This window comes from Pezoporus flaviventris, unplaced genomic scaffold, assembly GCF_033815535.1.
Source record: "Pezoporus flaviventris isolate CSIRO_AGI_PZ_B2104156 unplaced genomic scaffold, CSIRO_AGI_Pfla_v1 ptg000031l, whole genome shotgun sequence".
Classification (NCBI taxonomy): Eukaryota; Metazoa; Chordata; class Aves; order Psittaciformes; family Psittacidae; genus Pezoporus; species Pezoporus flaviventris.
Window position 1 is genome coordinate 66450826 of NW_026892579.1, and position 14773 is coordinate 66465598.

At 36.8% G+C, this 14773-nt stretch overlaps 2 protein-coding genes across 3 annotated transcripts in view; one reads left to right on the top strand and one right to left on the bottom strand.

Annotated features, from left to right (window-relative positions):
- The window catches only part of FANCL (FA complementation group L), a 30008-nt gene that overhangs the window by 4100 nt on the left and 11135 nt on the right, over window positions 1-14773 (top strand). For both annotated transcript variants that reach the window (XM_061461644.1, XM_061461646.1), the window contains exons 3-7: window positions 430-490; window positions 1455-1511; window positions 3178-3275; window positions 9016-9112; window positions 13917-13985. In XM_061461644.1, coding sequence (XP_061317628.1) covers window positions 430-490; window positions 1455-1511; window positions 3178-3275; window positions 9016-9112; window positions 13917-13985 — 382 coding nt within the window. The remainder of the gene's footprint in view (window positions 1-429; window positions 491-1454; window positions 1512-3177; window positions 3276-9015; window positions 9113-13916; window positions 13986-14773) is intronic.
- Window positions 2506-14773, bottom strand: part of VRK2 (VRK serine/threonine kinase 2) — a 69686-nt gene continuing 57418 nt past the window's right edge. Inside the window, exon 14 of the mRNA XM_061461643.1 lies at window positions 2506-3038. Coding sequence (XP_061317627.1) covers window positions 3003-3038 — 36 coding nt within the window. The 3' untranslated portion in view covers window positions 2506-3002. The remainder of the gene's footprint in view (window positions 3039-14773) is intronic.

Below are 14773 nucleotides of genomic sequence, written 5' to 3' on the forward strand. Positions count from 1 at the left end.
TGTTGTATGCACACTTCAACAGTCCATAGTTCTTCTTGGGCAAGCCTGCTCTGAATGTGAACAGATGTGGTATTCGAGAGCTTTATTACATTCTAGGTCAGATACTTAAAAGCACATTATAGGTAACTTTGACATTTTCAGGTTGTAATTTTTATACATAGGTGTATTTTATGAAGTCATACTAGCTTGCAAGAATTATGTTGTTTTCAGCGAAGAACAGGCTTTTGTAGGTAAATGCTTAATTTTTAATGCGCTTTGGGATAGTGACATTTGAAAGTTTTAAATAACTTTGAATGTGAAACTCAAAGAAATTCTGGAGTGTTATTTACTTCCTTTGTTATTTTATATTGCTGTGTAGCAGACTTTCTGATCTCTTATAAAAATCGTTTACTGTGAATTTAAAACTTACACAACATACTGTTTGTCTAGGCTAGAGTGTAGCTGGCACCTAAAGAAGATACTGAATCAATATCAGCATATTTTAAAGCAGGTATAGAACTTTTATACCCATTTTTGTTAAGTGCATACTTGAAAAGCTTATATTCACAAACCTATTCTAAAACTGCTAAAGAACTCTCCTTTCATTGTACAGCCAAGATTTATTCTTGTGTATTTAAGGATTTGCAGGTCAGTTTAAGGACAGATGAACAGAATGTAGTAAATACTTAGCTTTATTCAAGCTTTTTTTTTTTTTTTTTTAAGATTGAGATAGGACATTTTAAAAATAAATGGCTGCTGACATTTTACTGGAATTTGTCTTTAATCTCTCAGAAACAGATTTTGGTTTTCATTTTTTATCTATTTTTGTGTTCATAGTGCAAAAAGAATTCACATTAACTATTGCTGGTGTAGTACAAACTGTCGTAGTCAGAGTCTAAATTAAACCCCTCTATCTAGAAGAAACTTTCTAAGAAGGCATCTTTGCCAGGAGTGCTAGCTGAGACTCTCTATCTCATGGACTGTGCACCCCTTTGTAGATCAGGGGCTATGAGTTGGGAGTAACTAAAGATACAGAGCTGAGGAAAGGGCACAGCTTCTGAAGATAAACAGGGATCCTCAGTCTTGTACAGCATCTAAAAGCAAATGGGTCTGGAGACTAAAGAAAATGTAACCAACTGTGAAACATTTTTGACTGATTTTAAAGCTTCTGTTCTCATTGGTGAAGACTGAAGTCTTCATAAATGTCTTTATAAATATATAATGTCTTTATAAACTATACAGATGTGTCATGTGACAAAGGTGATGGTTCATTTTCACCAGCAGTGATTTTCACTTTTTCAGGAAAGTTTCCTGTACTCTGGGACATTTGTTCTGTAATTGAAATATTTAAACATGTGATATAAAGTTGGGGCTTTTTATAAGAGTCAGTTTGACAACGCTACAAAAAGAATTAGACTGAAATTGTTTACCACTGAAAGTTATGAGTTGAAGAACTCACGCTGTGTTCCCTTCAGAGGCTGCACAGCTGTCCAGATCTCAGCAGCTTTATGGTGGAACTGAAAACTATTTTGGTAAGTGACAGAATATGTATGTGGGAGATGGGATGTTCTCAAAGCTTTGGTTTTCACTTTCAGTTTTTTACAGCTTACTGTTTGATAGATGGATTTTTGTGTTGGGTTTTATTTTTAAGAAAAGGTAATTTTGTATGTACGATGTTCATGTAATATTTGTGTAAATATCCTTTAGAATGTTAAGTGACCTTCTGCAAATTTGAGTGTCACGGGAAAATTAGAATCGCAGCAGGGGATTTCAGGATAGAGCCATCCTTTTTGCAATGATTTTCTTGGAATTCCTGATATTGTCCTGGTGGCAAAAAAAGCTGGTAATCATACAAATGATTATACAGTCACTGGACTGCTGAAGGTGCTTTCACCTGTGCAACAGCTTGACCAATAAATGCAGAAAGCTTTTTTTTTGTAGTTCAGAGGCTTATTATTATTTATTATTACTTTTTTCTAATGTGGGATTGAAGAGTAGCAAAGTCTATGGTTAACTGACCATTTCTTGTCCATTAGTGGAACATTACTCTCGGAGCGTTCTTGGCAAAGATTACTTGCATACAACTTACTTAATTAGATATGAAACACAGTAAGCATTCTTCAAAACAACAGCAAAATACCCTCCTGGTATTACACTAGTGCTTTACACTGGAAATGCCTCTTCTCAGTATTGGTTCAATCCCTGCCAAGCAGGATTACACTAAACCAGGCAAAGGTGCTTGGAACAGGACTGAGTGGCTGTTTTGAAATATTTTCCAATAGTTAGTCCCTAATCTGTGCCTGGATACACAAGCCCTCAGAAGATGAGAATGTAGACAAAGTATAATTAATTCAAAATAATAAAGTAGTGATCCTCAGTGCAGAGAGTAAAAACAACAGACACCTCAGGAGAACTGGGCAGAAATGGCTGTTATACTGATTTTATGATTCATTTTATTTATTCTTTCTTTCATTTAAATTTCCTTTATTTTCAATTATTAATAATTTTATTATCTGTTTCATTAATTCCTGTAAGCATGATTTCAACTGAAATAAACCTTTAAAGACCAAGTAGCACAATAGAAATGTGGAACATCTGGTTTAGGTTTTCCTCTATAACGTGGCTTTACCTCTTTGATAAAAACCTCTTCTTGAGGCATTACGACATACTTGATGAGTGTCTGTACCAAAACTTACTCTCTGGGTTCCTATGATATTAAAACTGAGAAACTGATTTTTTGATTTATATTTTTTATTGCTACATAAAGTTGTATATAGCTACTTAAAAATAATATGAGGGATTTCATACATGTATCATCTTTTGTGGCTGCGGGGCCCAGGAGACAGCTGTGGGCTTAATAGAACCTTCTTTTGAAATGTTCTTTCAGTCGAGATGCTTGACTTCAAATTTATTAGCTGAAAAAGAGACACATTTGATATTTGCATCTGAAGACCAAGTTGTCAACATCTGTGGGGTTGTTTTTTTAAATTGCAGATGTTTTCATTACCAGTATCTGAAGTAATTTACCAAACAGCTTCTTTGTCTGCTTTAGCTGGAGGCTATAACAAAACAAATGCAGTGTACAGTTAATTTTACATAAGCTTAATATTTTTGAATGGATTGCAAAAATCACATGGCTAAATAGATGCAAAAATATTGAAATCTCTCTTAATGATGTTTTAAATGTTTTTTAAACAGGAAATTGCGTTAAAGAATACACAAGACCTGCATATACCACGGCCGCCAGAATACTACTCCTGTCTTGTCAGAGATCTTGAAATACTGGGTTGGAATAAGTATGTTCGTTTTCTTTCTTAACAGACATCTTTAGAATATCGGTTCTTTTTTTGTATGTGTGAGTTGAACGCATCACTGTGCTTGTTCTCTTAATTTATCCTGTTCAGAAACTGGCTTTGCTTTCAAATCTCTGCTGCTTTGTTTTTACTTAAAAAAAAAACCAGACAAACCTGTATCAACTGAAGGCGTATTTTCAAGTCTGAAATAACAAAGCTGAAAGGTGAGATGCTACTACCAAGAAATAAGTTCTTCTTTGACCTATAAACTATTAGCATAGTAACTGTATTTAATACAGCAGTTATAGCTCTCCTTTTTCTTCATTCTTTTTCCTACTTTGTACAGCTTTTCTTTTTGACTGTTCCCATATGCTATGGTTCATCTTCATGTACTTTTATGCTTTTATGAAAACAGTTCACGCATTTTTTAGAACTAGAATAATTGTTCTTAAAGAAACAGTTCTGTCTTGCTCTCCGTACTGCAATGATCTCCTTATACAAAGGAATAAGGTAGTTAATCCATAAAAAGGTAGATCTAGGGGAAAAAAATGGGTGAGGGAAGAATTTGGAAAGCTGTAAAGCCAGCAATTTGTGACACCTGCAGAGAGAAACTCGTGTATATATATATATTTTGCTACCCAGATGCATTCAAATGGAGATAAGGGCTATTGAAAAGCACTCCTTAGTCTCCAAAGTAGACCGTGGTTGGGGGAGAAGTGGGAAAATGTTGGTTACTGCACAAAGGGAGTATAAACTGTGTAACTGTGTCACCTGAGGCTGGAGGCTTGGTGCACCTAAGAATGTTGTTTCATGTGTATGCTGTGCTATAAACTGAGTGTGGAAGAAGAGACAGTTCAGTTCATCTTCTGGGAGAAGGAGAGCTGGAAGTGAGTCTTTTCACCCCAACTAAAACCCAAACCCTTCAGAAATCCCATGCCAGCAAAACAAACACAGTATATAATTAAAGACAATAAATATACTTTAAAAATATAAATATATGAAATGTACTACATTTTTGTTTTTCTATATAAATATAGCTAAATATACTAAAAATACACTTTGAAAACACATTTGAGTAGCTTCTCAAAACTGACATTTCTTCCGAGTCACTGCATATACAAAACATCCAGTGGTTTGTTGGCACACTTCTAGGGCAGAATTTGACCTGGTTTCTAGCAAAGAGGGTCTTTGTGTAGACACACAAATTGTGCTGTGCTTTTATCAAGTTGAGTCATGTAATTCAGTAAAGATACACCTTGATAAGGTACCTCTTCAGGGTTTTTTGGTTGGGAAGTTGTTAACTGAAGGGCTGGGCTGTACATAGGGTATCATACCTGGTTTATTATGAGTTGGAAGGAAAAGAACTTAGAGAGGCAATTCAAAGTGCATTGGTAAGTTAGACCTCTGATTTTAGAGTGCTTTAAACAATATAATGAGCTGCTAAGAAGGTCTCATAATCAAGATTGATTCTGAGTTGCAGGCAATGTGTATTTGCATGTTAGTTGAAAACATCCTGGTATGGTCTTTCAGCACAAAATTAAGCCTGCATTTGGTACTGGCAGTAAGGATCCATCCCTGCTCACACCTTGAGAAGCCTCCAGCTTTATTTATCAGGTTTTTTCTTAGAAAAGAACTGGCTTGTTGTGGACCCTAGATTTACTATTTCCTAGTGAGTTTTGGGTCATGCTGGAAGCTGACTGCATCCAAATCCAACTGAAAAGCAGAAGGATCTTTTGTTTGAAGATAAATCAAAACAATAAACTATGCTTCCTTTACCTCTGAAGCGAGTTCAGAAGCTTCCAGGTATGGCACAAAGTTAGTGTGTTCTAATGGCTTTTATCTAAGGAATATGTGAAGTTTCTCAGAAACAAATTGAAGGCATTATCTGCAATGATCTTGCACCTCTTCCATCCTAAGCCACTGAAAGTACAAACAGTAATGAGGATTGCAAATGGGCAGGCTGCTGTGATTAGATATAATCACTTTCTCTGTATCATAGAGAACTTGATTCTTTGACCTAAGTTAGGTGTGGGAGAGGGTGAATACGCTTTCCTATTCAACTACTTGTACACAACAGTCACAGTTTAGCAGGTTATAAAATTGTACCAGATTTCCAACACTAAGTGCTGTCCTACAAGCTGAGGAGTCCAAAGGATACTTCCTTCATTTTAAGAACATGGAAAAATACCAGCACAAACCTAATCAGCTGAGGTGGGAGAGAGTACACGTGTAGTAGTACTAAGCTATAGGAAAGGCTCTTCTAATACTATCTCATAACCTCGCTGGTTGATTCAGTGACAGTATCTTGGGGAGGTAAATTATGGACTTTCAAAGATTTGTAGGACTCCTGTCACCCTCGTATGGATTCATGAAGGTTGCTAATACCTCCTAAGGCCATGGTGTGAGTCATGATCTCTCAAGTCTCAATGTGGTTTTGCTTGATACTTGCTAAGGTTGTTCATGTAAGTATCTTCTTTTCTTTCCTTCCCCGTTTCCAAGGGGATGCATTGTCATCTGCTCTCAATCATTCGTGTGTTATGCTGAATTACAGTACTTCAGATATTTAACGGAGGCTTTCCATCTTTATGGTCATTCTGGTTTTTTGTGTGATAAAACGATGGAGCCTACAGAGGAATGAAGGTATCTATAACTGAAATACCACCTATGCAAACAATTCCTTATTTGATTAGGCAATCATATGAAGTAGTTCCTCTGACTTTTGCAGCACTGTCCAACTTTCTCCACTCTAACGGAACTGCCCCTTTTATCCCTTCTTATCCAAAGAATAGTAGTGGTGTTATATAGAACAGGTAGGCACAAAGCTACCGAGTTCCTTTTTTCTAACCTAAATGGAAAACTGAATCCTCCTTCATATCCCAGAGTTAGTTTACTGTTGTTACATTTTGTTGGGAAGAAGGAAGGCTGGCTACAAATTTTCATTCTGAGCATTCTTTAACCTTGTATGCCCCTTGTCACAGTGTTTTTATTCATAGAATCATAGAACAGTTAGGGTTGGAAAGGACCTTAAGATCATCCAGTTCCAACCCCCTTGCCATGGGCAGGGACACCTCACACTAAACCATGTCACCCAATGCTTCCTCCAACCTGGCCTTGAACACCGCCAGGGATGGAGCATTCACAACTTCCTTGGGCAACCCATTCCAGTGCCTCACCACCCTCACAGGAAAGAGCTTCCTCCTTCCATCCAATCTTTAAAGTTTTAACCTGTTGCCCCTTGTCCTATCACTACAGTCCCTAATGAAGAGGCCCTCGCCAGCATCCTTACAGGCCCCATAGTGTTCCTGTTTGGGACAAAGTTTGAAAGGGGATATCTTACTAGAAAGCCTCTAAGTAGATGGTTTGTGATGAATAATACTTAAAAGGTGTTGTCTTGTTTAGCTTGTATAGTTATCTCCTACTAACAACCAGTCGTTGATGTCAATGAAATAAAAGAAGAGTTGGAGGTGGGTTCAGGTTGTAGTGGTGCTTAATAGCTGTGATGATCTACGTTTTTTCCACTTATTTCCAAGCTCAGTGAAAATCATATTTGAAACTGGTTCGAAAAGACACTTTACATATGTTAAAAATCGATTAAGGGACAGAACTTGAAAAACCACTTTATGATGTATCCCTCTATAGGTAACTCAATGGGGAGCCATTATCGGTGCTCTCTGCATCTTTTCCAAATGCTTACCTTTTTTCTTCTTAAACTTTGTCTAATTTACACTGTCAGTAAAACTGAAGGTGAAGATTCTTTCCAAATATGGTTGAACATAATCATATTGTCACTATATTTTTATTATAAGGGTGTGCATATATTTCTATTTTAAAATCTGTAGCTAGGTGCACGCATGCATGTGTGTTTCTTTTAGAGACTGTTAGGTTGTGAAAGTAACTGTAAAAGTACTAAACCCTTTAGGATTTCAGAAGTAAATTTAAAGTTATGTATGTCCATCAGTATTTAAGAAATCCACATAATATTTTAATCTTGTTTCCTCCCAGCCAATATAGAATAAGGAAATGCAAACATTATTTTTAAACTAAAATAATCCACACCTTTCTGGCATCTCCAGAGTGAGGTGGTCCAGACATTATGATTGTTGGAACAGATCATTTTAAATCCTAAACGCCTTGACAGCATCCCTTTATTTTTTCCATTCTCTTTTGCCATTTAACCTTATAGTGCACTGACGCAGGTGCCGGCTGTACTTTGGTTTGGATACTGCTATGTGTTTTATCACAGTAACCATTCTGTGCCTTAGCTGCTGGTTTAGGATTTCCCCACTCTAGGCAACAATAGTTGGAGAGGTGAGATATAGGTTTCTTATCTTTGTAAAACTTTGTGATGTAATTTTAAGGTGAAGTTGGAACAAAGCAGGAACAATGATTTTCTTCCAGTTAGAGGCAGAATGCTCTAATTCTTTCTAAATAAATCAGGTTTAATTGGCTGCAGTTGAATTACACTTTTATAAAGCCTTATTTCTTTCAACTGTTGTGGAGAAAAGGAGCGTCAAAGTACTACCAGGACTATTTAATATTGCATTAAAGTTAAACATGGGATAATAGATCTCTTTCCCTACTCACTACAAGCACTGCTTTTTCCGTCTGTATTTTTAAGTCCATTCATATTTGAGGCTGTATCATTTATGGAGATCATTTTCTTTCCCCTTCCTTCCTACATGCACACCCTTTGCTGTATGCCTGCTTTTTCGTGTACAGGCTTCTGTAACTCCACTGCCGTTTCCACTGGAAAGAGAACTGTTTTTCCCAGCACGCTGGCTCAAGTGTCTGGACTAGTATGTAATGATTTGAAAAAATAAATGTTACTTAGGCCAGCAAGCAGATGCTTTCTTTGAACTCTGCTAAGGCCTTTCCATCAGTCAGAGGTGATAAGTTGTACAATAGTCTTGGGCTGCTTTTTATCTTTCAACAAGAACAACATGGTAAAAATGCCAGATTATCCACGGGCCCAGTTCACTGGGAAATAGATGGAGAAGTTTGAACCTTTTTGGTAGTTGTTGAAGCTATTCAGTTGAACCCATTTCTAGAGAACAATGTGTTTTACAGTTGTATTCACCTTTATTGTTGTGGGAAGCGCAAATCAGTGACATCTTCGAGCAAAGAGTCTGTGATTATGTCAGAAGTTTTAAAACTTACATTTAATGTGTACTTGCTACTTGGTTAGGTGCATGTATACTGTGTAAAACTCTCACGAAGCAGAGGCAAATCATCATAAATAACTCATTTTGTACCTGTTTGGGTATTATTTTCTGCAGGAAATCAATTCTAGGATATGAGGTAATATCCACTGAATTTTCTACAATAATAGTATTGATAATAAAAGAGAACTTCATTGAAGAGAAAAGCAAATCAAGGGCATAAAAGTCTCATACAGTAAAGAAACTGCAGAAATGGATCAAAGATTTGACAGGAAGTTTAATGTGTACATAAGTAGAGGCTGACAGGAACATGCTGTGGGTGTCAAAGGTTCCGGTGATGGAAAACTGAAACACAGTGCTCACTGACCACAGCATGAGCCTTGACACACATTGTAAATAACCCAAAGATATATGACTGCATTAAGCAGTTGACTGGTGTATTAACAGCAGTAAATCCAGAACAGCAGAAATGGTTGGCATACAGGGCTTCCTCTGATTAATATTTGTAACAGACTAATAAGAGTAATGCAGACGTTTCAAACTGGACTTCACAATGCTGTATGGAGTTTTCTTTTCTCTTTCAGAGTTGCATACATGGATACTGGTCTCACCACAATCAAGCTGAAAGCTGAAGACTCTTGTGGTCGACAGCATATCATCACTCTAAAGTTCAATGCAAAGGTGAGTTTATGGGGGAGAAAATATCTTAAGGCTTCCTTGTGATAAATGGATGTTTCTTAATTTGAAAGGGTTTTACGGAGTTGGTTTGTTAGTGTGGCTGTTCTGCAAGTTAACTGGGGGGGCGGGTGTTAATAGAAAATAGAGTTTTCAGACTATATTTAAAATTAATATTGCATTATGGTTATATGTAAGAATCTTTCCATATGAAACTGTGCATCACACTTTATGCATCAAAGCACTTTATGATATTGCAGTTATTTTACTGGGTTACAGACAAAGCCTCCTGGGAGGCTTTGATTCATTATCGCTCCATCCAGAGACCATACATATAACAAGAAAGAGAGGATGGTGGGTTGCTTGTTTAGGAAGCCTTACTGTTAAAGCTATAGATGTAAAGATGTATGAAAAACTAACTACAGAAGTGAGCTTCTTATGTTAAAAAAAGTTACTTCATTTTAGTCTATACTATTGTCTGATTGTGATAGCTTGCGAAGCAAATCCATGGCATTTAGTTCTTCCTCGTACTTAAAGCTGAACTCAAATTGCAGTGTTTCTTCATAGAACTTCTCATTTCCAGAATTTCTCATTTCATGATTATCCAGGAACTACGAATACCCAGGGATGGTGACAATTGGGTGGTAATAGCTGTTGTCTTCAGAAAATCAGTCTAGGGGACAAAAATGGATCCAGAAATGTCTAAATATTGTTGTTTGGACTATCCTTGAACTATTGTTTGGACTAATAATCTTGAAGGCATGAGGAGTGGACTGAAGGTTAAATTTCACCTCTACAGACATCCCATATTCCTTTAAATACCTGGAGTTTTGAGTTTATCATAAAACAAGTTAACTTTACCTTAGAGGGGAAAAAGCCCATGGAAAAAGGGCTGGTTAGGAATTAAGGTTGCTAAAGTGGATATTAAAAAGAGTATAACTGTCCTACATGCACAGACTAATGGATGCACAATTAATTTTCCATTAAATACATTGATGGAAAAGATATATCGGGAAGTACAATTATGGCTTATTTAGCATGCGAGGAGAGTGACCAGACTCTGTTGTCGTGATTTATAATGGAGCTGCTATCACAGACTTAGTATGACACAAGCAATTAAGTGCAGCCTGGTGCCCCTAAGTTTTGTCTTGATTTTTATGGTGATGCAAGGAAAGTATTTCAACTATTTGGAAGTATAAAACTGTAGGAAAAATACAGTGCATTAGCCATTTGTACCAAGCAGCAGCTGTGGTCAAACACTGTTACACTTAAGCACTGTCTGGTTCAGTTTAGCCATAATTTATCATAGAGAATAGAGAACAGAGATTATAACCTTCTGGGCTTGTGAAAACTTGTGTGTTTTCCTTATAATAAAGAAATATCTGAATCTGAGACTTCTAATAGCAGAAGAAAACACCATCTAAGGTTATGGTGTAATAAAGAGACCAGATTATCCAACGTGTCTGTTGTAACAAGCAGTCATCAATCTTTTTCCTTTCCTTTTGTTTTTTTTCCAAGCAGTTGTTATGATGAAGGATCAATTGCTTGTCCTTTTTAAACCATGTCTGGCATTTAAACTTGTCACAAGAGAAAATTCCTGTGTGAAATGTGGTTTGGGTGACATGGGGATTTGATTTTCTTTCATATATGTATCTAAAACATTTGAAAAGACTTCACTGAAGTGGGGTTTTTTTGAAGGGATTTCTTTTAAGAACTTTCTTTAGTAAAACTACACCCCAAAATGCATCTATTTTTGTAATGCTGCTGCTTTGATTAAGGTTTGTATGTGAGCTAAACCTTTCCTCCCCAGCATCTATGGCTGGCTCCTGCCTGTGTTCTGGCAGATGGGTTTGTTCAGCCTTGCCCTCATGAATGCCATGCAGGTAAATGAGTTTCTAAGCCTGTCAACAATGTTTTGGGGAAGAAACTCTTCAATGAAGTGATTTAGGAAATTCTTTTTCATAAGCTTATCATGTGTATTGAGATAATCCCCATAATATTCCTTTGCCATCATTCTTAGCAGTTTGGGTGTGTTTTGAGGACTTTTCCTGTGTGCATTGGCGCTCTTTCCACCTGCTCTCCATGTCTGAAGGTGCTTTGTGTTAGGAACTATCCTTTCAAAACCCTTGCTCTCTGTAAACTGTTTGTGAAGTGTCTAGGAAACTTGGGGTCATAATTAAACCTGGAAGACCTGAGAATGGTCATAGCTAGGTAGGCTAACCAAATCATCTCCTTCCCAATTTTGACTTGTATAAGTGATTAAGGTTAAGTCTTATAAGAGGCTATATTGTTTAATGCTCAGATTACATTTTGTGAACTAGTTTTCTGACTTATTTGGTCCAGAAACCTTCATCTGTTCTCAATTTACATACATGACTGGAGAAGATTTCTGAAAACAAAGCATGCAACTTCAAAAGTGTGGCCTTTATTTCTCAGGTTTCATTTCAGATCCCAAGCATTCAAATAGACCATTGCAAGAATTTGCATGCCACGTAGTCCTCAGGATGCTCTGATATTTGTCTGAATGATTTGGGTTATGGAAATCCTTTTTCTAGATAAAGTTAGCTGCATGCTCAAAAATACAATATAAACATTTGGTCTCATAATTGCTTAAGTTCTAAAGAGTAGGATGATTGCCAACGTATACATTTGACTGTAACTGTAGGCAATAGGATGGTGCTGATATGTTCTGGTATAGTATTTTAAAACACTATAATCTCCTGAGGAATCACTCACCTTACTTACATAGGATTTCACACTGCAAGGATGAAAACCATCATGTACATATGTACAGAATCATTGCATAGTTCTTGGCACTTACCTGGTGCACAGCCCAATACTGTGCTCTTGAAGAAAATGTGACTGAAAATGCAGGGGAAAAGGGACTGTAGGTTTTTTGGTTTGGGTTGTTTTTAAAGTAATACAAAGTTAGCAGAAGCTGTTTGCAAGCACTTGTTCAAAGGCACCCTACAATAGACTGCATAAAATGAATTCCCCTGGAAAGTAACCACATAATTGTCTCGTGCCACTGGGATTTAAATGAGGTAGCCCTAAACCTAATCCTATGGAAAAATTGTTTGTTCTAGACTTACTTTTATACATTGAAAACAAGTGTATTTCTATGCAAGTATCAAACTATTTCATGCAAAATAATGCCTACAATACAAAACCAGTGCTTACAGTAACACTGCAGTAGGAGAAACAGCTTTGGTGTCTGTACATCTGCAAGCTGTAACTGCCCCCCCTCCAAATCACTTGTTTCACTTCTCTTGCTCTGTCACTGTTAACTTGTCTGCCACAGGTATGATGAAAGAGAAAGGCACAGGATATTGAGGTTTTAGGATGTGTCTTCAGAGAGGAGATGCCGAATGCAAACCACAAAGGAAGGCAAATTAAAAAGCAACTTAAATATCCATATTTGTTATAGATATTATATCTAATTATATATAATATAGTATATAATACATATATTATAGATATTATATATTATTATATAACAACCTAGTGAATCCATAAATTCACTAGGTTGTTATTAAAATCAAAGCAATGAAGGATGGATGCCCTCGAGAAGCTTGTCTATTTTTTGCTCTGTGCCATAGAGAGCAATTAGAAACAAATTCCTCTAGAATTACATCATTCTACATTACTGCAGAATTACTTTTTACATAAGATAAAGACATTTAAAAACTTAGGATCAATTGATTGCCATGTACCTGATAAATAAGATAAATATCTATGTCTACACGTTTACTTTGGATGGAGAATGATTATGGGAAGCAGCACAGCTGAACTTCACCTCTTTGCCTTAACTCTTTAATTCTGACAGGAAGCTGTGACTTCTTTTCATGTCTCCCCAGATAAGATTCTCTGTAACATTTTCTTGTACTAACACGATATAAACCCCAATACAGTTTCTATAAACCTGCTGTGTAAATCATTGGTAGAATTTAGATTTGTATATAAGATGTAGATTGGATATAAGGAAGAAGTTCTTTACTGTTAGGGTGGTGAGGCACTGGAATGGGTTGCCCAGGGAGGTTGTGAATGCTCCATCCCTGGCGGTGTTCAAGGCCAGGTTGGACAGAGCCTTGGGTGCCATGGTTTAGTGTGAGGTGTCCCTGCCCATGGCAGGGGGGTTGGAACTGGATGATCTTAAGGTCCTTTCCAACCCAAACCATTCTATGTTTCTATGCTTCTATGATTTACTGGTGTAGTGTATGGTTATTTTTGGAGTTAGCAAACCTTTTATAGCTTTGGATTTTTTAATACAGCTATTTTTAATCTTCCTCACTGATGCCTTTTAATTTGGGGGGGAGGGGGCAGCAAGTTCTTTTAATTTGGGCTATATGTTCATTCATCTCTTTCTAAATAGTTACGTACTTGCTTTGATGCCTTTCAGTTTCAAGCCAAGAAATGTTGCCAACTAGAGCAGATATTCTAGTTGAAATGAAACTTCATTCTTGACTCATGAAAAGGTGGTATGTTATTTATTAACTTTCCAGTACAGGTACATGAGGAGAAATTTTGAATATCTGATGTTTTTGTCTCAAATTGTTTTAATGTCTCTGAGCACACTGAGCACAGCAAACTGCGATTCTCCTGCCCTTACTACAAACTGATGTATAAAACCTGTTCACATCTAGATTTCTTCTTTAAATTACAGTGAACATTCATAACTATTCCTGAAAATGCTTGCCATGCTGTTTCCTCTAAAAGCCAAGTTCTCAAGGTGCTTGAAGTGCTCGTATTTTGTTACCACATTTGGCATCAGTGTACCGGGCTGATTCTAAACGTTCTTTCCCTCCCTCAGTATCCAACAGAACCACCGGATTGCCTTGTGGATTTTCCAGTTCCATTTGCTATTTCTTGGATGCCCCAGGTAAACTGCTGTACTCCCCATCTCTTTTTAATAACTGAGATATCTACACAATGTGTTGGTGGTAATGAGGGGTTGGATTTTATTATTTAACTCCAGCTTCCCCCCCCCCCCCCCCCCCCCCGTGTGCATTTTCCTTTTATACATGCTTATGTGAATGTAATATTACTGCACCCCTTATTCCTTATGAGAGTGGTCTCAATATTTTCCTTGCCATATAGATACATCTTGCATGCTGTATGCTTTATGCTTATACTGGCTGGAGTTTTCTTAAGCTGTTCATATGGCTCAAATCTCTTTGGGAATGAAATTGGGGAAATACAGGCATGAGAAACACCCTCTAAAGTTGAGCGACATTAAAAAAAGGCAGTCCCACAATTTATCCCATATAGTATTCATAATGCGATAAAACTTTTCCAGTTAAAATCAAAAGAACAACAGGGAAGTACTTAATAGAATCCTGATCTCGTAGTTTAACAGATACTATTAATATAAAGAACCAAGGGCCACTGTCTTAGTCTCTCTTGCATTATTTCATGTATCTTTTCCCCTTAATAGAGCATGTGTACTTGATTAAATGGATTTAAATGTGACCACTTAGATGTAAGTTAATTTGAATTATCTCTAGAAAATAGTTGATGTTTAATTTCATTTCATTCAGGAAAATAGATTTTACCTAAATGATTGTGTTTCATAACTCTGACTCTCGCGAGGATTCCTACCCATCCATAAAGCCTGTCTTGATGGCACTAAATCTACATAGATTTAGTAGGGAACATGGGAAAAGGTTG